The sequence below is a fragment of the Ranitomeya variabilis genome, chromosome 1 (genome assembly GCF_051348905.1).
Source record: "Ranitomeya variabilis isolate aRanVar5 chromosome 1, aRanVar5.hap1, whole genome shotgun sequence".
NCBI classification, from domain to species: Eukaryota; Metazoa; Chordata; class Amphibia; order Anura; family Dendrobatidae; genus Ranitomeya; species Ranitomeya variabilis.
The window spans coordinates 551,369,824-551,392,274 of record NC_135232.1 but is presented as its reverse complement, the minus strand read 5'-3'; the positions used below and the strand labels follow the sequence as shown (position 1 = coordinate 551,392,274).

General features: G+C 45.5%; 1 protein-coding gene across 1 annotated transcript in view; it reads right to left on the bottom strand.

The window, feature by feature from the left end:
• Window positions 1-19,602: 19,602 nt before the first annotated feature.
• The window catches only part of CKS1B (CDC28 protein kinase regulatory subunit 1B), a 57,563-nt gene continuing 54,714 nt past the window's right edge, over window positions 19,603-22,451 (bottom strand). Inside the window, exon 3 of the mRNA XM_077255775.1 lies at window positions 19,603-19,817. Coding sequence (XP_077111890.1) covers window positions 19,768-19,817 — 50 coding nt within the window. The 3' untranslated portion in view covers window positions 19,603-19,767. The remainder of the gene's footprint in view (window positions 19,818-22,451) is intronic.

Genomic DNA, 22,451 nt, shown 5'->3' with positions numbered 1-22,451 from the left:
GGATTTCAAGGCGCCGTTCCATACTGGACATTTTATCGCTCAACGCCTTGAAACCGTTCTGGAACACCGTGCCCAAGTGCAAAAATTCGGGCATGACTGACCTGTCCGAGGCCCGCTGGCGCTGTCGGGAATTCCCGAACGAAGGTGCGCCAGAGGCCTCGGGCAGGGGAAAACCTGATGTACCGGCAGCCGGTTCTCCAGATGATGGTGGTGCAAGCCTGCTGTCGCTGTGGGAGGGCTGTGACGGGTCAGATGGCGATCCATGAAGTTCCGCTTCACAGGGGGGAGCTCGCTGGAGGGTGCTGCTGTGTGTCCTGTGAAAAGATAAGGAAAAAATTAGTCTTCAATTAATAACCTATCACATACGCCAACTCCTGTTAAAAAATTAACATTACATGACACATCAATACATTACAATCCCCTGTCTCTCAGTCTGTGTTGCCTATAATAAATTGCTGATTGTTACCGCCAGCTGACCATTAGGGCTGACGATAACAATCATGGACATACCTACGGTAGAAAAAGACTGGTCATTCCCGCTGCAAAAGTCAATGCATACCTCTGTCATCGTTTTAAAACATTTTTAAAAAAAAAATCTTTCTTGATGCTGCCTATGCCGCCAAATTAGTAAAAAATTTAAAGTAAAAAAAAACATTTAAAAAACAAACAAAAAAAAAACACTTTGCTGATCTGATCGCAGGAACGGCCATGACGTTAGGATCATGTGATCCAGACGTCATCATTATTCATGCGATCAGAACTACCCTGACTCAGAACGTAACCTGTCATGGACTACAATGACTCACGCCTAACCAAAAAATTACTAATGGGCTATATACCATTCCACTAGGGTAAAAGGATGGCCAAAATGCTACAATGACTACATGGATGGCCAATACACTATGTTCCTTTGGAAATATACTATGTGTATATGTAGCTAGAACGTGTACTATGTGGCTGCTATATAGTGGCCTGGCAATCTACTATGTGGATGCACAATGTACGTGGCTGGGCAATGTACTATGTGGCTGTGCAATATGCTATGTGTCTGGGCAATGTACAATGTGGCTGTGCAATATGTTATGTGGCCAAAATACTTACTGTCGGCGGATAAGGACCGGTCTTAGGAACTGGAGTGCCCTGTTATATTTGTAGGGCACCGACTTGGACGCAGCAGCACCACTCCGAGCTTGCTCCTCCGCAGCACGGATCCCCTTATTGAAACGGTCCTTCATGGATCGCCATCTGGTCCTCAACTTTTTCACTGTGAATGTAAAGACAAAAAAATGGTTACATATTTAGCATTTTAAAAGGATAAAACAACCGTGAGCGATGCAAAGTTTAGGCGTTGATCGCATCACACACGGTTGTGTTTATCCTGGCAAGATGGGTCATAGCAGCGTATCTGCAATACTCACTAAAGTTGCCTTTGGCCTTCGCTGAGGCACTGTCAAAGCCATCCCACAGCGACTTTGCCACCTCTGCCCACAAACGCCTCGACACCACCTGGTCCATGTGCCGAGGGTCACGGCTGTCCCACAACGGGCCACGCTCCTGGATGCTGGAGATCAGGAGGTCCACATCTATTCCACTGTCTCCTTGGTCCCGTTGTGAAACCTAGAAAAATTTGAAAACAAATAGGTTAAAAATATGCAAATAATAACAACCACCAGTACCTGGAATGATAGGTACCTTTGCCCTATCCTTTGCCATTTGATGTATGTATATTGATGTTTTCTACACCTGTGTTTTGGAATGTTTGTGTGCAGGGAGTTCAACTTTATTTTACCTTCCCCCAATACTTGCTGCCCTGAAAATCTATAATGTACAAAGGCCCCGTCTCACATAGCGATTTACCAACGATCACGAATAGCGATACTGCCTGGCCGTGATCGTTGGTAAGTCGTTGTGTGGTTGCTGGGGAGCTGTCACACAGACCGCTCTCTCCAGCGACCAACGATCAGGGGACCGAATTCAGCATCGTTGAAACTGTCTTCAACGATGCCGAAGTCCCCCTGCAGCATCCGGGTAACCAGGGTAAACATCGGGTTACTAAGCGCGGCCCTGCGCTTAGTAACCCGATGTTTACCCTGGTTACCAGTGAAGACATCGCTGGATCGGTGTCACACACACCGATTCAGCGATGTCAGCGGGACCTCAACGACCAAAAAACGGCCCAGGCCATTCCAACACGGCCAGCGATCTCACAGCAGGGGCCTGATCGCTGGTACGTGTCACACATAGCGAGATCGCTACTGAGGTCGCTGTTGCGTCACAAAACTAGTGACTCAGCAGCGATCTCGCTAGCGATCTCGCTATGTGTGACGGGGGCCTAAGCTTAGTAAACATCCCTAGTGAAAGCAGGATGCTCCTCAAATGTAATGTTCCTCACAGCAGGATGCTACTGAAAAAAAAAAAATAAAGAAAAAAAATACTCACTCGCCGGCCTGACGCCACATCTTGGCCCCGATCTCTCTGCTCCCGCTGACCGTCTTCCCCCTCACTTGAAGAAGCCTGGAAAAATTGTATACAAAAATTATTGTCAATGCTACAAATGGCAGCGAATTGTAAGCAACTAGACATAATTACTCACCGCACTCCCCCGCGCCGATTGGCTATGCTCCGAAGAACTTGGCATTCTTGCAAGTTTGTTCTGCAATGAAAAAAATGAGCAAAAAATCACATCCAATGCCACATACAATAAAATAGGCCCAAAACATTAAAACAACCACAATTGACTGTTGACTGATAGGACAATGCAAACTCAAAAAGCGACACCACAACGCCATACATTGCAAGAGAACACAATCGAAGAAACAATACAAGAATAGAACCAAATAAAATTCAGAAAAAATAGACACCTATGTAAAAATTTCTACAGGAAAAAAAAAAGGCACAATGAAATAAGCAAACTAATGAACGCCATAATTTACAATTACAACAAGACATAATCCAAAACAACACCATCTGGTGACATCCACCAAAATACATCAGAAAAAGGCGCTAAATAACATTCTAGATAATAAGCAATAAACATTACGGGACAACCGCTGTTACAATATACAGCAACCCAAAAGATAAAACATAGTCCAAATGAAAAGAAAACACAATAAATTTTTAAAAAAAGGCCCCCAACTAAAAAAAAAAAAAAAAAGGCCATACTACACACTTGTCAATGGAAACATTCAAGAAAGGAGATACATACGGAAGCCATGGGGAAAACGACATAAAACCATCAGTTAAAAAAAAAAAAAAAAAAAGGGAAAATACAATTGAAAATAGAATGGCATAGCAGCACAGAACAATACAATACAAATGAAACATCATAAATGTAGCCCCCCCACCAGCAAGAAAAGACACTCAAGGAAAGAAAAAAAAATGCCAACAGCATAAAACACAGCAAGACATGAGCCAAGAAAACGCCATACGGTTACCCCCAACAATAGAAACCAGAAAAACATGCACCAGAAATTTAACATAAAAATCTGCCAAATTTAAAGACATTGAACAACCGCATGACACCAGAACAACCCCAAATCCATAAAACCAATCCAAAACCAAGCAAGGCCGGTGACAATAAACGCCATCATATAACGCCAGAAGTACATCAAAACAAGATTAAAAAACACAATTTTTCACTAACAACCCACAGTGCCATAACCGTACAATAGCACAGACCAAACATTGCACAAATTAAATCCAAATCAAAAAATAACACACAGAATAAAAAATATGCAAAGAGAAATATATACTTACAGGTTTGGAAAGCAGATTCCCTTCAGTCAGTCTTCTCTGTAGATAGCCTTGTGAAAGACAATGCCAAACCCCTTTTTTTCTCTCTATATATAGTGTTTTTTTTTTGTCTAGACAAAAGTCTAGACAATGTTTTGCATTTTTTATTGGAAAACGCATGCGTCGTACAACGCACCACGACGCAAGTACTTGCGTCGTCTGCGTTGTCAATACAAGTCAATGGGAAAAAGCCGCATCGACGACGCAAACACGACGCAAACACAACGCATGCGTTTTTTCCAAAGTCTGCGCCGCCCAAAAAATGCAACATGTTGCGTTTGCCGCGCCCTGACAGGTGCGCCCTAACGCCGCATGCGGCGTACAACGCACCAAAACGCATGACAACGCATGTACATGCGGCGCCATGCGGCCCCAATGTTAAAGATAGGGCCGCACGCCGCATGCGTTTTGGTGCGGCGACGACGCTGCGGCGCACACCGCAAATGTGAACGTAGCCTTACACCTCTCATTTTCCCCCTTATTCCTCTTATTTTCCCCCTCACTCCTCTCATTCCCCCCTCACTCCTCTCATTCCCCCCAACACTTGTCATTTCGACCTCACATCTGTCATTTTCCGATCACTCCACTATTTTCCCTCACTCCTCTCATTTTGCACTCACACTCACATTTTCGCCTCACACCCCTCATTTTCACCTCACACCTTTTATTTTCCCCTCAGTATATACATGTTTGTTATCTCCCTTATATATAGTATACACCTGTATGTCATCTCCTGTATATAGTATATACCTGTATGTCATCGCCCCTGTAAATAGTATATACCTGCTGTATGTCATCTCCTCCTGTATATTGTATATACCTATGTGTCATCTCCTCCTGTATATAGTACAGGTCCTTCTCAAAAAATTAGCATATAGTGTTAAATTTCATTATTTACCATAATGTAATAATTGAGACAGGTTTTTTGGGTTATCAGGAGTTGTATGCCAAAATCATCAGTATTAAAACAATAAAAGACCTGACAAATTTCAGTTGGTGGATAATGAATCTATAATATATGAAAGTTTAATTGTAATCATTACATTATGGTAAATAATGAAATTTAACACTATATGCTAATTTTTTGAGAAGGACCTGTATATACCTATGTGTCATCTCTTTTATATAGTATATACCTGTATGTCATCTCCTCCTGTATATAGTATATACGTGTGTCATCTCCTCCTGTATATAGTATATACCTGTAAGTCATCTGCTCCAGTATATAATATATATGTGTCATCTCCTCCTGTATATAGTATGTACCTGTATGTCATCTCCTGTATATAGTATATACCTGTGTGTCATCTCCTCCTGTATATAGTACAGTATATACCTGTGTGTCATCTGCTCCTGTATATAGTATATATGTGTGTCATCTCCTCCTGTATATAGTATATATGTGTGTCATCTCCCCTGTATATAGTATATACCTGTGTGTCATCTCCTCCTGTATATAGTATATACCTGGGTAGATGGTATTGCCTGCAGTTTTTTTCAAACCCCCAAAGGAAATTGTCTAAGTCCGTATCCTTCTCCATCACAGGGAAGTTTTCCAGATATGGTCTCCTCAGATTTATGTCCTGGGAGTGGGTTAGCTTAAGACTGATACCGCTCTCTACTTGAGCCATCTGAAGCTAGAAATCTCTCTGCTCCTGGCGTTCTGTAGCCTCTCTCTCAGCCCGGTCCTGACGTTCTGCAGCAGCAACCTTTCAGTGCTGTAAAATAAGCTGCATGCGCAGATTGGGATCACTTGTTCCCAGCTGTTGTAAGTCCATTTGTAAAGCAGAGTCCATATGCTCCTCAGCACTGGCACTTCCATCAAATATCTCTGGTGCAAGAGCTGGCATTGCTGGGTCTCTCTGAGATGAACTCTCTGCTTGCCCAGATGTTCCAGCACTTTGCTCCATGTCCTGCTCGAACAAGGCGCATATCAGCAGTTCCTTGGATTTGCCGGCCGTCTCTATTCCTCTGCTCACAGAGGTCAGTCAGAGCCTCTTAGCTCTGCTTCTTGTACTGGGCTGCCATATCGATGAACAGCCTTTGCCAAATAAAAGATAGAAAATAAAAACGGGGAAGAGAAACTGTTTGAAAGTATGTCTAAGTAAGCACTGAGTTGAACCTTGTAGAACTGGTGCATTCCTCGCAAGGATACCAATTCTTTAGTACAGGGAATAATTGCTTAAACCATGCACTAATGCTCTAATAGAAATAATTCTATCCCACCGCTCTGCCACCAATTGTCACGGATCCCTACCGTGCTGCTACCAGTTTGTCACGTACCCACTCTCAGAATGTGACTTGGGGTTGCGCCTGCAAGGGTTAATCTATCTCCTCTCTCTCAGTCCAGCATTCAATCTCTGTCCTATGCTGTAAGTGCAGCGCCCCAGAGTCCTGGTTGCTGCAGTAATGTCATTCTTCCACTAGGGGGAGTGATATTACGTCTGAAGGTAATAAAGGAGTCCATCTTTCCAGGTATCATGGCATCACAACACACTTCACACTCCAGACCACCAGGGGGAGCCATGCTCCTATCTAGTAGGGCACTCCTCACAGAAGGGTAAAACTGGTGGTTTGGATAGAAAGTTAGAGAGAAGCTGGCTGGGCTTTGCCCAGGCAACACCTGTCAGGCAGACAGGGGGAAAGGAGGAACATCTGAGCTGCAGACAGAGGGTCCCTGTCTGGGGTGGGATCCTGGCAGAGGCCTAGCACGAGACAGAAAGACACCGAGCTGCGCCTGCCCCACGTGCGGCAGCATCCTAAGAAAGGACACAAAGAGAATTGTATTGCAGAGAGTGAGAAACTAAGTCACAGCACAAGGAGATAACACCGGGAGGAGTTCTGCCCCGAGACAGGCAGCCTCCTTCTGAGGCGCGTAGCCGGTGGCCAGAACACCGAGGGAGTAATTGACTATGCATTACTTCAGAGACCGGCAGGACAGTTAATTCCAAGTTGGCTGCCCGACCTTAATACCTAAGAAGACACGGTGGCAAATTGTGGGGGTCGGGGCATCTCTAGGGTCCCTATAAACAAGCCTCACGCCATTCCAGTCATACGGGTTTGTCCTATCCATACCATCTGGGGGACAGAGAGAGAACATCAGAAACATCCACGAAAGTTGTGAGGACTATCCCGTGGTGCTCAGCAGGGAAGTACTACAACACACAGGCGCTAGTAGGAAGGCTACTGATTTCCACCTGGATAAGGGGACTCTGGATTTGCCTTCGGACCGATCGGACTTTGCCTACCCTGTGGTCCATACCCTGGACTGTGGATGCTGAAGCTTCCAGTAAAAGGTAAAGAGACTGCAACCTTGTGTCCTCATTATTCCCTGCGCCTCACCTTGTCCACCATTACCATCTACACTTTTGGGAAGCCCTGGGGATACACTTCACCTGTGGGAAGGTATACCATCTAGCTGCCATTCCATCACCCCAGCGGACCCCTAAGCAGCGTCGGTCACCCTGACTGAGTACCACAGGTGGCGTCACGAACACTAGACAAACTACACCTTTAATGGGCGCCCCTCAAAGGGCCACGGACCGGGTCAGGCCACCGTGACATCCCCAGAACTGCGAGGGACCCAGCACCGAGTACCCCATTGCCCTTAATGTGGGGGCGCTCCATAATGGGAGCATTAATCACACGCTGACCCAGGCCACACACCCACTCATACACGCTGCCACCACTCCCCGAACACACGGGTGATGAGACCCGGAAATATTACTAATACTGTCTACCACTTATAAAGGTCAAACACTTTAAGGCTATGGATTCTTTAGAACATACAAGGTTCAACTGTTAAAGTTTTATGCTTTAATGCAAAAAGTACTATGCTTACAGTAAAAAAAGAATATAAAAATATGGTAATAAAAAGACATACCGGTATGCAAAACAGTATAAAATAAACAGGAGAAAACTTACAGAAATAGCTAACTTGTAGTCTGCTTCTGCTCCCTGAGGGGGGGGGGGTGAATGTGGGCTGGATCACATCAGCTAGGCTGACCCTCAATCTGTGAACAATTTTGAATATATACATGCCAAATTTATAGTCACCCTGGAGGTCAGATTTCAAGACCAGCCCCTCAAGTTGATATTCTAATTGCTTGTTTTTGATTGGACCATGGCCGCGCCCCCAATGAATATATTATTTTCTCTGGGATTCTTTGTGTAAAGCTTCCCACAGATAGATAGTGTCAGGCTGTAATTGACATCTATCTTCCAAAGAGCTGAAGGTGTGAAGCGCTTCCTCTCCTTCCTGGTCCTAGCTAGGTCCCCTGGCGAGATTGGAGACAGAAGTCTGCTGTCTCAGGATAATACATATTAACACCTGGGTGAGACCTGCAGCCTTCAGGACAGATGTTAAATTATTACTAGTCACACAATAAACCTATGCACAGTTCACTGTACACATATATATTTATACATATTTCACTACAGTTATCATATCTGGAGATTCCTTTACTATGGAAAGGTGAGTTCTGGGGTCAGGACTGTGTAATTATATCTGGAGATTGTTCTGGAAAGGACAGATGATTTCTTGGATCAGGATTGGTTGTGACTCTTGAGCTTCTAGAAAGGAGAGGTGATCTATGGATCATAATGGTCATGAGATTATATCAGGAGATTCTAGAAAGGATACGTGATCTCTGGGAACTGTTCATGTGATCATATCTGGAGCTTCGTCTAGAAATGGCAGGTGATCTCTGGGGTTAGGACTGGTCATGTATAATCATATCTGGAGCTTCCTCTAGTTAGTTAAAGTGATCTCTGGGGCAGGAATGGTCATGTGTGATCATATCTGGAGGTTATTCTAGAAAGGAAAGGTGATCTCTGGTGTTAGAACTGGTCATAAGTAAGTGTGAACGGCGGTAAGTGTGACTTGTGATTCAGTAACTTTGGATTCAGGGAGTTTCCAAGGGAGGAATTGTCTATATATTATTAATACTTTGTATTTATTTTTATTTAACGTTTCTGTCTGGTGCAATCCCCATTAGGAAATGTTCTCCACTGTCAGGACTCTGAACATTTTTTACCTTTTGTGCATTACTGCCCTTTTCCAAAATGGCTTCTTTGGTCTCATGTGCACTGTGTCTTCCTGCTATAAAACTACACCCTAGCCTTCAGTCTGTGCTAGAGTATTCTGCCTTGCATCCAGCTCCTGACCTCTGATTACTCCCTGGCTATATACCTGCTCCTGTGAACCTGTGTGGTGATCCTGCTACTCTGCTCTGAGTTCCTGCTGCATACACCAGTTTCCAGTAATCCTCCTTCATCTGCTGCTCGTGTTTACTTCCATCTGCATTTGCTGGACATGTAAGCTGTTTGCTGCTCTGCAAAAACCTGAGACTATTAACCAGGCCTCCCTGGTTGAGCTAAGATATGATTTGAACTGCCTTATAAGCTTATCATGTTTGGACTAAGACAAGGATTTATTCGTGTCAAGTATCCTCAAGAATAACTGTGCTTCATAGACTTTCTGCTTGATTGCATTTTCCTCTGAAGTTTCCTATAGACTGCTAAGCTGCGTTTATTATTTGCGCCAAGTGTTGTGGACTTGAGTTTCTCTCTGCACCTGTTTGAATCACTGTGTGATAATATAGACTTTACCACTTATAAAACTGTGTCCTGTAGTTGTCTTGTTCCACGCAAAGAGTCTCCTGAGTTATCCCCTATAATTATTACATCCACTATTGTTAATGCCATCCAGTGCACATCTTGCCACATGTATGCAGTCCTTGATCAGCCGGTCGAGGGAGCATACTGCTGTGCGAGATGTGAGCATGTTGTGCATTTGGAAACCCAGATTCTGAATCTAAATGTGCAGCTGGCAACACTGAGATCCATTTACAACACGGAATGGAGTCTTCTGCTCACTGTGCATACGCTCAATGGGATGCTAGGTGGGGGATGCTAGGAAGGAGCTGCAGGACAGTGAAGTAGCAAGCTGGGTGACAGTTAGAAAGCCGGGTAGAGGGAAGAGTGCCAGGGAGGCTAGTCCTGATCTGGCACACCCCAATAAGTTTGCTAAGTTGGCAGATGAGGGGGGTGCCAGTACAGGGGTAGCACTGCTGCAGCCAGGCATGTCCTCTGAAAGCCGGAGGAGTGACTGCTCCAGTAAGGAGGGAAATAGGAGAACAGGGCAGGCCAGACAGGTGCTGGTAGTGGGGGACTCAATTATTAGGGGAACAGATGTGACAGATTGCCCTAAAGACAGGGATCGTCGAACGGTGTGCTGCCTACCTGGCGCTCGAGTCCGACACATCGCTGATCGGGTGGACAGATTACTGGGAGGGGCTGGTGAGGACCCAGCGGTCATGGTGCATATTGGCAAAAATGACAAAGTTAGAGGTAGGTGGAAGGTCCTTAAAGATGATTTCAGGAAATTAGGCTGCAAGCTGAAAGCAAGGACCTCCAACGTGGTATTTTCCGAAATACTGCCTGTACCACGTGCCACGCCAGAGAGGCAACGGGAGATTAGGGAGGTTATTAAGTGGCTGAAGAATTGGTGTAGGAAGAAGGGGTTTGGGTTCCTGCAGAACTGGGCCGATTTCTCAGTTGGCTACAGGTTCTACGCTAGGGACGGGCTGCACCTCAATGGGGAAGGTGCAGCTATGCTAGGGAGAAAATGGCTAGAAGGTTGGAGGAGTGTTTAAACTAGGGATGGGGGGAGAGTATTCAATTTATAGGAGGGGAAGATCGTGCAGATAGAGACCTGGGCACAAATAAGGAAGTTGGGGGTGGCGGTGGCATGGGGGGTGGGGTTAGAACAGTTAATAATTTAAGAAAGAATAGAGGTACAGAGGAACATCAAGTGCATGTATACTAATGCCAGAAGCCTCACCAACAAAATGGACGAATTAGAATTAATGTTGTTGGAGCATAATTATGACATGGTGGGGATATCTGAAACATGGCTGGATGAGAGCCATGACTGGGCTGTTAACTTGCAGGGCTATAGCCTTTTCAGAAATGACCGTACAGATAAGCGAGGGGGTGGGGTGTGTCTATATGTAAAATCATCCTTAAAACCCATCCTGCGTGATAATATAGGTGAATTTAATGAAAATGTAGAGTTCCTGTGGGTGGAGATAAGGGGAGGGGGAAAAAATAATAAATTACTGATAGGGGTTTGTTATAAATCTCCAAAAATAATGGAAGCAATGGAGAATATCCTCGTAAAGCAAATAGATGAAGCTGCGACTCAAGGAGAAGTAATTATGGGGGACTTCAACTACCCTGAAATAGATTGGGGAACAGAAACCTGCAGTTCCAGCAAAGGTAATCGGTTTTTGACAACTATGAGAGACAATTACCTTTCACAACTGGTTCAGGACCCAACAAGAAGGGGGCACTGCTAGACCTAATATTAACCAACAGGCCAGACCACATATCAAATATAAGGGTCGGGGGTCACTTGGGGAATAGTGATCACAAAATAATAAGTTTTGATGTATCCTTTAATAAGATGTGTAGTAGAGGGGTTACAAGGACACTAAACTTCAGGAGGGCAAATTTCCAACGGATGAGAGAGGATCTTGGTGCAATTAACTGGGACAATATCCTGAGACATAAAAATACACAAAGAAAATGGGAGACGTTTATTAGCATCCTGGATAAGACCTGTGCACAGTATATACCGTATGGGAATAAACATACTAGAAATAGGAGGAAACCAATATGGCTAAATAAAGCTGTAAGGGGTGCAATAAGTTAGAAAAAATAAAGCATTTAGAGAATTAAAGGAAGTAGGTAGTGATGAGGCATTAAATAAATACAGAAAATTAAATAAATTCTGTAAAAAGCAAGACTGTGGAGACCTGGGTGTCGTAACCAGTGCCTTCCCCCCTCCCATCAATCCCGTAATGAAACACACACAGTCCTAGGTGGGTTGAACAGGTCGGTCACAGTTTATTAATTAAATAAGCAGAGAAGGGGCAATTACATATCGTAACGGGCGCTCGCGCCGAGCTCCTGTCCGTGATCGACAGGGGAATTGGCCCAACGAGCGCCTACGACCTTTGCCCTCCTCCGCTTCTTCTGCTGTGACTTAATAAAGGTTACTAGGGTTAGTTATATAACATACGTATATACATTTTTTTTTTTTTGTAAAATATTACAATAGCATTTACAAATTTACATTATCCCGCAGGTTAGTACCATCTTTAGCCTTAAAAAGGGGAGGGAGGGTGGGAAAACAGCTTCCAGGTGTCCGCCGGGAGGAAAAGAGAAAGTTCCCGGCCGGTCACCTGGATTTAACCCCTGTAGGAGTGGCCATAGGACCCCTCCCCTCTAGTGACCACTGGCCGGCCGGGGGTCTTCTAATTAGTGCATCACTAAGGGGGAGTGATGCTAGGGGGGAACTGGCACTGACATCCTTTTAATGCTGCTCTATCTAGGTGCTCCCCAGTCAGAGACGCGCACCTTATACAGTACCGCGTCTGCCAGACTGTGGAGACCTGGGTGTCGTAACCAGTGCCTTCCCCCCTCCCATCAATCCCGTAATGAAACACACACAGTCCTAAGTGGGTTGAACAGGTCGGTCACAGTTTATTAATTAAATAAGCAGAGAAGGGGCAATTACATATCGTAACGGGCGCTCGCGCCGAGCTCCTGTCTGTGATCGACAGGGGAATTGGCCCAACGAGCGCCTACGACCTTTGCCCTCCTCCGCTTCTTCCGCCACGGAGGATCCCGTGTATTACCTACGCGGGACTCCGACCCCACCCAACAATGTTAGGGCCTGTTCAACCCCATCCTGTAATCCCAACAAAAAAATATCGATGCCAATGTCCGTTAGGTGAACTCCGTCCGGTCTTAATTGAGGCGTGTTATTCCCTTGTAGGTATTGGTGATGAATCACGATACCGCCTCTTCCTCTCACATATTTTCCGATCCGAGCATTGAATTTCACCCTTGTCCGCTCTATGGCTTTTTTTATCTCTTGCACCTTTTGTTTGCCCAGGTCGTTGCCACCCGCGTGTAACACCGTTATCACCGGGCGTTCCGCCATCCTTGCTATGCCCACCATCTCCTTGAACACCTTTTTCCACTGGAGGCCTCTGATACCCCTCCAGTTAACGTTTATTCCCGGGATGTAGGGTTGAGCGAAACGGGTCGGCCATTTTCAGAAGTCGCCGACTTTTGGCAAAGTTGGGTTTCATGAAACCCGACCCGACCCCTGTGTGGGGTCGGCCATGAGGTCGGCGATCTTCTGAATCTGGTATCGGAATTCCGATACCGAGTTCCGATTTGTTTGCGATATCGGGAATCGGTATCGGAATCCATATTTAAGTGTTAAATAAAGAATCAAAATAAAAAATATTGATATACTCACCCTCGGACGGGCCCTGGTACTAACCGGCAGGCTTCCTTCCTAAGAATGAGCGCGTGAATGACCTGCGGTGACGTCGCGGCTTGTGATTGGTCGCGAGCGGTCACATGGACAAGCCGTGACGTCATCTAAGGTCCTTAACGCGCTCATTCTTAGGAAGGAAGCCTGCCGGTTAGTACCAGGGCGCGTCCGAGGGTGAGTATATCAATATTTTTTATTTTGATTCTTTATTTTACGATTCTTTATTTTACACATTAATATGGATCCCAGGGCCTGAAGGAGAGTTTCCTCTCCTTCAGACCCTGGGAACCATAGTATCCCATTGCACTGCATTTGGTTTCGTGTTTCGGCCGACCCCGACTTTTTTCATAGGATCGGCCGATTTCACTCGACCCGACTTTTGAGAAAGTCGGGTTTCGTGAAACCTGACCCGATCCTATAAAAATAAAAGTCGCTCAACCCTACCGGGATGTAAAGATTTGTTCCTCCTGGCCGCAGTTTGGCCCTCTTTTCGGCCCAGTATACGTAGGAATCTCCTACCACCCAAACTTCAACCCCTGTAAGAGACAACACATGTTAAGTAAGTCGGGTCTTATGTATCTGGCGAAGCATGCGGACTTCCAAGGACCCATTCTCTGCACTTCGACCTCTGACATTCCTGCCTTAGCTGCCTCTGTGGCCGCCCCTATCCAGAACGAATGTGTTCCGTACTCCTTTGGATTTGCGCCGGTTTTTTCCAAGCATAGCTTGAACATTGCCTGGAATTGGTACTTGGTCAGAGGGGACCCGTCTGTATGAGTGAAGAAAAACTACCAGCGTGTCTTATTACAGCGTAGCTTTTCACCATTTTTAGCGGGCAAGCTGGGCCATCTGTAGAGTTAACCAGGACCCATGTGCCCCTCCCGGTGGGATCGCATTTGGATTTTCTAACCCTGATGCGCAGGGCGTCGCGGCATATAACTATGTCCTCATTAATTAGGCCTCCTTCCGACGCGTTTTTTGACCGTGGTAGCAATTCGCTAATATGCAGTGCTCCGAAAAAGACGGTCGCAAAAGCAGCCGATATGAGGGCCGCCTCATATTGCGATGAGCAGATTGACGGGGATATCGCAATCAGGTCCTGCAATAGTCTCAGAGAAATGGGGCGGCGACATTCTTGGCTTGGCTGAAGCCTTTTCCAACCTTTTATGGCTTGTCTTATGCAGAAGGATTTAGTTACGTCTACCCATCCCAATAATTGAAAGAAAAATGCTAGCCCCGATAATTTCCGTTGTGCCGAGGTGCCCGACGCCCCGCCTTCCCTCATCTGTAGTAGGAAATCAGTTGTCACTGCGCTTCGCGCTCCGTCGCTTTCGTCGACCGGCCTACCCTGAATTAGTGAGCACCACTCCTCCCAAGCCTTACCATAAACCTGCCAGGTAGCTGGTGAAACGGAGGCCCGGATTAAGGGCATCAATGATTGGCCACTGTGTCCCACAGGGACAGTGGACACAGAATACCCCGGGGTTGCGCGTTGGGCTGCTGGATTCTGAAAGCCTGCCAATTGGAAAATAACAATGGGTTAATGATATTATCATCTACTTCCGCCACCACTGTGGCTCTACACCAAATATTGTTTTCTAGGCATATTAGTGCTAGCCGGCGCAAGATTGCACGTATGGGCAGGGATGAAGAAGACATGTGATTTAGACTCTTCGCTGTTTTCGCATTTTTTGTTTGGAAATGAATGTTCGTGTTTCTCAACTGATCGGCCCATATCTCCAGCGCTGCTACTACCGCGAACAATTCCCATAGGGCCGGGTCTTGCCCCCACTTTGTTGTCGTCCATTTCTCTGGCCAACCAGATTTGCACCATTGGTTTTTATAAATTGCTGCAAAACCCTCTTTTTTGTTCCACCCTATTGTCAGCCCTAATTCCTTGCTTGCGATCTCTCTCGCCATAACGCACATGTGACCGTTGTACGATTGTAGGAACGTTTGCCATACTAGCAGATCTGCTTTTAGCGAACGAGTGAGCCTAATTCTATGGCCGGGCTGAGAAGCGCCTTTTGTTGCCAAAGATAGTCTGCGCGAGAATGCTCTGCCGACCGGCATTACACGGCAGGTGAACGTCAGTAGGCCCAATAATGCCTGCATTTGCTGGAGGGTTACCTTGTTAACTTCTCGAAAGCCTTTCAATATTTGCTGGGTTTTTAATATTTTATCCTTTGGTAAGCGGAAAACCATTGAAGTAGTATCTATTTCGATGCCCAAGAAAGGCAATACGGTACAAGGACCCTCTGTTTTTTCCGGTGACAATGGCACGCCGAATTCGAGTGAGATAGATTTGAATTTTTCCAGTAGATCGGAGCAGAGTTTAGAATTTCTGGGGCCGACGAACAGGAAATCATCGAGGTAGTGAATTAGGGATTTACTGCCCGTTTCGTACCGAACTACCCAATCTAGGAATGTGCTGAATAGCTCAAAATAGTGACATGATATGGAACATCCCATCGGGAGGCACATGTCGAAGTAATAGAGCTGGTCCACTTTGCAGCCCAGAAGGTGGAAACATTCGGGGTGCACGGGTAGTAAACGGAATGCCGATTCAATGTCGGATTTGGCTAGCAGGGCGCCGGGCCCGGCTGCCCGGACTAATTCCACCGCCTTATCGAAAGACGCGTATGAGACAGAGGCCTCTTCTGGGGAAATTGCGTCATTAACCGAATCGCCCTTTGGGTGAGATAAGTGATGGATTAGGCGATATTTACCGGGTTCCTTTTTTGGTATAATGCCTAGAGGTGATGTTTTCACGTTTTTGAAGGGGAGTGACTTAAAGGGGCCTGCCATTCTACCCAACTCTACCTCCTTTTCAATTTTTTGTCTAAGTATTTCGGGGAATTCACGAGCCGATTTTAGGTTGTTGGATAGGGTTGGCGTTCTTGTTAGCCTAAAGGGAATAAAAAACCTGTTGGAGAATCCAGCTTGCAGCTGCTGAGCCGCTTCCTTATTGGGGTAGAGCTTTAGCCAGGGGGCCATCGCGGTTACGCTCACTGGGGTTCTGCCGTGTAGGCGCTTTGTAAGGTTGACGAGTGCACCTTGACGCTGGGTGTCCCCCCCCCCCGCACGTGGAGCAATCGTGTCTGAATTTGCATAATGCGTGGAAACGGCAGTTTCCCTCGTTGAACAACCAGCAGGCCCCGGGTTTTCGCACGACCACTGAGTTCTGACCTGCGGCTGTAGAGTAATTAGTGGTCGTGGCCGAAAAGGGGGGCAGCTTTTGGGACAGCATCAAACGCAACCACACGTCCGTTGCTTTAACTCCCCAGCCTAGATCGGGCTGTAGAGCCAGACGCCTGCGGAACTCCTCGTCATACCGGCGCCAGGCTGAACTGCCGTGCAATTTGTACGAACTATATATCATGTCCTGATATATAAACAATTCGGAGCAGCGTTCCGGATGTTTCTGGCCCATAATACAGCCCAATACTGCGGAGGCCTGGAGCCAATTATTCATGGTTAATCCGATTCTCGATCTCCCCCGATCGAAACCCCTATCGTTGGCTTTATCCACCGTTATATGGTCGCTGTTATCAGCGGACCAACTGTCAATATAATCGTTGCTCCAGATTTTCTGTCTAGTTTCCTGGTCTATGTGAGCGCCCAGCGGGCTCATCCCGCAGAAGAAGGCGTCTTTGTGTAGATTAGCGGACTGTGATGTATTGTTCACCACTTTCCCGCTCGAATGTGATAGCTGTAGGATTATCTCCTTTAACGCTGTGGTTAGCTCCATTTCTTTTAAGTTAACCCCGCAATTTAACATTTCCTCGCTAACTTTGGAACACTCACCGCTGTGTGATTCTGGACGAGTGTACTCCGATCCTGGAGGAACCCCCGCAGATGTTGACGGGGTGATGTCGCAGGATGGGGAAACTCTGGCTCCCGCTACAGCGAGGGACTGGCCGATGTGCTGGCCGATGCTCTGAGTATCGTGCGTTGGAGCCCGATTGCAACCACGTTGTGGCGGATTAATGGCTGTCTTCCGCGACTGCATGGAAGTTGTGGCTGGAAACCGCGGGGGATTGTTCTCCCCGGCTGAAAGCCCTAGAGGGTGCCCGTGATTTAGAGGATTTGTCACGTGCACGATGACTTCTATCCGGGCTCTGCGATAACTCGGACCCTTCAGATGTTGCTGATGACAGCCATCCTGAGGCCCTGGATCTGCGGCGGCTCCTATGGAAGCTGCGTCTGCGACGGGAGGGGCATTTAGAAGGGTAGCGCGAATGGCGACGGGAGTTATCAGAGGAGGATTGTGAGGACATTTGACGTCTACGCCTTCGTTCGGCGTTACTTAGCGGTGTAACGGGGGGGGATTCAATGATTATCATGAGGGGGATTACTGACAGTGTACTGTCCCACAGTGCTACTTAGAAGGGGGAGCGTAAGGGGGTAACTGTATTCAGCCCCATTGCTGGGATTTAGCGGGGCCGCGGTTAACGGAAAATTTTTATTAGGCATTTGGGCAGTGTGGGGAGGTGAAAATGTGTCTGTGTTTGGTGCGTTTACTGAAATCTCGCAGTGATTCCCGCTGTGCAGCTGTTGAGCGCCTTGCTCGGTCCTAGCTAAGATTGAGACAGAGACTCATTGCCAGAGAGAGTAAAATAATCCCAAAATATTCTTTAACTACATAAATAGTAAGAAACTAAAAAATGATAGTGTTGGCCCCCTTAAAAATAGTCTGGGTGAAATGGTGGAGGAGGATGAGGAAAAAGCCAGTCTGCTAAATGACTTTTTTTCATCAGTATGTACAAAAGAAAATCCCATGGCAGACAATATGATCAGTGATAACAAAAATTCTTCATTAAGTGTCACCTGCTTAACCCAGCAGGAAGTACGGCGGCGTCTAAAAATCACTAAAATTTACAAATCTCCGGGCCCGGATGGGATACACCCCCGAGTACTGCAGGAATTAAGTACAGTCATTGATAGAGCATTATTTTTAATCTTTAAAGAGTCCATAATAACAGGGTCTGCGCCACAGGACTGGCGTATAGCAAATGTGGTGCCAATATTCAAAAAAGGGGACAAAAACTGAACTCTGGAATTATAGGCCAGTAAGTTTAACCTCTACTGTGGGTAAAATCCTGGAGGGCATTTTAAGGGATGCTATACTGGAGTATCTGAAGAGGAATAACCTCTCATTTTATGTATCAACCTTTTGTGTGGCACCGTATTAAAAGCTTTTGAAAAGTCCATATACACTACATCTACTGGGTTCCCTTGGTCCAGTCCGGAACTTACCTCTTCATAGAAGCTGATCAAATTAGTCTGACATGAACGGTCCCTAGTAAACGTATGCTGATACTGGGTCATGAGGTTATTCCTCTTCAGATACTCCAGTATAGCATCTCTTAGAATGCCCTCCAGGATTTTACCCACAGTAGAGGTTAAGCTTACTGGCCTATAATTACCGAGTTCAGTTTTTGTCACCTTTTTGAATATTGGCACCACATTTGCTATACGCCAGTCCTGTGGTACAGACCCTGTTATTATGGACTCTTTAAAGATTAAAAATAATGGTCTATCAATGACTGATATGATTATATCTGGTGTTTTGGAAAAAACATGTGATTTCTGGGATCAGGACTGGTCATGAGATTACTTCTAAAGATTCTAGAAAGGATTTTTGATCTCTTGGGTTAGAACTGGTCATATGATCATATCTGGAATTTCTTATAGAAATGACATGTGATCTCTGGAGTCAGGACTGGTTGTGACGGGGTGTTTGAAAGAGCAGACGGGCAGTAGGCCGATGAACAATACAACAACTTATCGAGACGGGAAAATATAACACCAAACTTAGATTCCTTGGAGTCTGCAAGATGGCCACATAAAACGGACAAAGCCGAGGTGCCACCCAGTAATCAGACGGCAAGGAATATGCAAAAACACAGTCTTTAAATTTGGTTATCAAATCCAGCAGGGTGGTGAGACATCACAATCACACTTGAGAAATGATCTTCAATCTTCGTATGTGGCACCAGGACCTGGCCACAGCTACAGATCCTCATCCTTCCTAAGACACACCATCAACAAACTCAAAATGTGGCTTATTGTCTTCTCTCTTAGAATCTCTGCCCAACAAGGGAGCGGATACCAACACCCACCCACAAAAGCATAGCTCAAAGAATGAAAAATATTCCAGAAGCCCTGTCTGCAGGTTTGGGTACCTGAGATGCCATCTGTAGAGAGTAACAAATACAAACATGACCCCACCAGATGCACGACAAGGAATGCTAATGTAGGCCCGATTACAGCATGGTCCATGTGTACAGGCCGGGGTGACACTGTTCATATATGGAGCTTCTTCTAGAAATGACAGGTGAACTTTGGGGTCAGGACTGGTCATATCTGGAGCTTCTTATAGAAAAGGACAGGCGATTTCTGCGGTCAGGACTGGTCATGTGACCTTCCCTTTTCCCCATTAATAGGCAGAGTGGTAAAACAAGGCTTTTATTGCATAGCGGTATATTACAGAGCCACAATAGCAAGGACAGAACACGAATACATTACAGGTAAATACAGATCATATAAATAGGCGCAGTGTCTGCACTGCAGGAGAAGGTGCTGGTGATCACAGGATCCTGGAGAGGCACTGGCAGCTACGGCTTCTTCATAGGCAGCGGGCGCCGGAACAACAGGATATGTGGCTCTGAGGAAGACAAGAAAGCAACATGTATTACAGAGAGCAATAAGGAATGGCGTTCGGCCGCAGAGCTCCATTGTAGATGGGCAGACAGCACCAGAGCTGCCCTGTGACATGGCTAGCCTTATGTGGGAGCAGACCTCGCTAAGGCTAGGTTCACATTGCGTTAACAGCAGCCCGTTCAACACATGCGTTAACGGGCTGCTGTTAATGCAAGTGCCAATTTGTCATCGCTCTAGCGCAGATAGAGCATCTGCTAGCTCTATCTGAGCTAGCAGTGACGGACCCGGAAACGCTGCAGCCCGTGTCCCAGGGTCCGTCACTCAATGACGGCACATAGCTAGCGCACGCCCATTGTTGGCGTGCGCTAGCGATGCGTCTGTCATAGGAATTAATTGCGGCGTTAACGGACTACGTTACACCGCGTTATGCCACAGTGTAACGTAATCCATCTAACGGACGCCAATAACGCAGTGTGAACCTGGCCTAACAAGGAGGACCCTGTCTGTCTCTTAATAAAGCCGTAGTTCTTCATACTCCTGTCTAATGTAGTGCTTGTTGTCCTTCTGTATACTCTACTCCTGCACTACTACATTTGGGAGTGATATTGACAATTGTCAGGCCAGAACTGATATAAATATACAGTCACAACGAAAAGTTTTGGCACCCGTGTATTTGTTCTAGACAATTATTGTTTGAAATTACATCCAATTTACCTTTTTTCGTTGTGTGTATTGGAATAACAAAACAAAAGGAAATAAAAGTGTGTAAATACAATAGTTTTATGGGAGAAATACTATATTTTCTGGAACAATTTTAAGTGTGCCAACACTTTCAACCATGACTGTATATCGCAGATGTACATAGTCTACACACCCCTGAAAATGATGTTGCCGAGAAGAATACACTGTGTTCCAAATTATTATGCAAATTGGATTTAAGTGTCAAAGATTTAATTGTTTTGTTTTTCAAATAAACTCGTGGATGGTATTGTGTCTCAGGGCTCAATGGATCACTGAAATCAATCTTAAACACTTGTGATAATTGGTTTTCCAGGCGATTCTAATTAAAGGAAAACTACTTAAAAATGATGTTCCACATTATTAAGAAGGTCACAGTTTTCAAGTAACATGGGAAAGAAAAAGGATCTCTCTGCTGCTGAAAAGCATTAAATAGTGCAATGCCTTGGTGAAGGGATGAAAACATTAGAAATTTTCCAAAAACATAAGCGTGATCATCGTACTGTTAAGAGATTTGTGGCTGTATCTGAGCACAAATGTGTTTGTGCTGATAAAGGCATAATGAGGAAGATTTCTGCCAGGCAAGTTCATCGGATTAAGAGAGCAGCTGCTAAAAAGCCATTACAAAGCAGCAAACAGATATTTGAAGCTGCTGGTGTCTCTGGAGTCCCTCGAACCTCAAGGTGTAGGCTCCTTCAAAGGCTTGCTGTGGTGCATAAACCTACTATTCGGCCACCCTTAAACAGTGTTCACAAGCAGAAATGGTTGTATTGGGCCCACACATACATGACTAATTTCCAAACAGTCTTGTTTACTGATAAGTGTTGAGCAACCCTGGATGGTCCAGATGGATGGAGTAGTGGATGGTTGGTGGATGGCCACCATGTCCCAACAAGGCTGCAACGTCAGCGAGGAGGTGGAGGAGTCATGTTTTGGGCCAGAATCATGGGAAACAGCTGGTAAGGCCCTTTAAGGTTCCTGAAGGTGTGAAAATGACCTCTGCAAAGTATATAGAGTTTCTGACCGACAACTTTCTTCTATGGTCTAAAAAGCAGAAACGTGCCTTCAGGAGTAAAATCATCTTCATGCTGACAATGCCCCATCTCATGCTGCAAAGAATACCTCTGAGTCATTGGCTGCTATGGGCATAAAAGGAGATAAACTCATGGTGTGGCCACCATCTTCCCCTGACCTCAACCCTATAGAGAACCTTTAGAGGATCACCAAGCAAAAGATCTATGAGGGTGGGAGGCAGTTCACATCCAAACAGCAGCTCTGGGAAGCTATTCAAACTTCATGCAAAGAAATACAAGCAGAAACTCTCCAAAAACTCACAAGTTCAATGGATGCAAGAATTATGAAGGTGACATCAAAGAAGGGTCCTATGTTAACATGTAACTTGGCCTGTTGGGATGTTTTGGCATTAAATAGCTTTTTTGTTCAGTGAATGTGACCTCCTAATGCTGCAAATTCCACAAATGAGCATTTTCAGTTCTTTAAAACATATCAAATGTATAAAAATTCTACTGTGCATAATAATTTGGAACATTGCATTTTGAGTTTTTATTCATTTTTGAGATTATACTGTTATCATTGGGAGGTCTCTTCAATAAAATTTGATGTATACTCTAACGGGTGATGACTTTTATTAGACTGACTGTCATTTGCACCGACCATTTAGGAAAATCTGATAAAAATGTAATTTGCATAATAATTTGGAACATAGTGTAATTTCAGGAATTTCTCCCCCTTTAAATGTCGATGTGGAGACACGGGGAAAGCGCTAGCCGAAATCACATGGACCAGGGCTCATCCCACCGAACGCCCACTCTCCTTTCACTGTTGGTATAAAATACTAAGACAATACAGGGTGAGGGTAAAACAGCGTGGCCATGCTTTA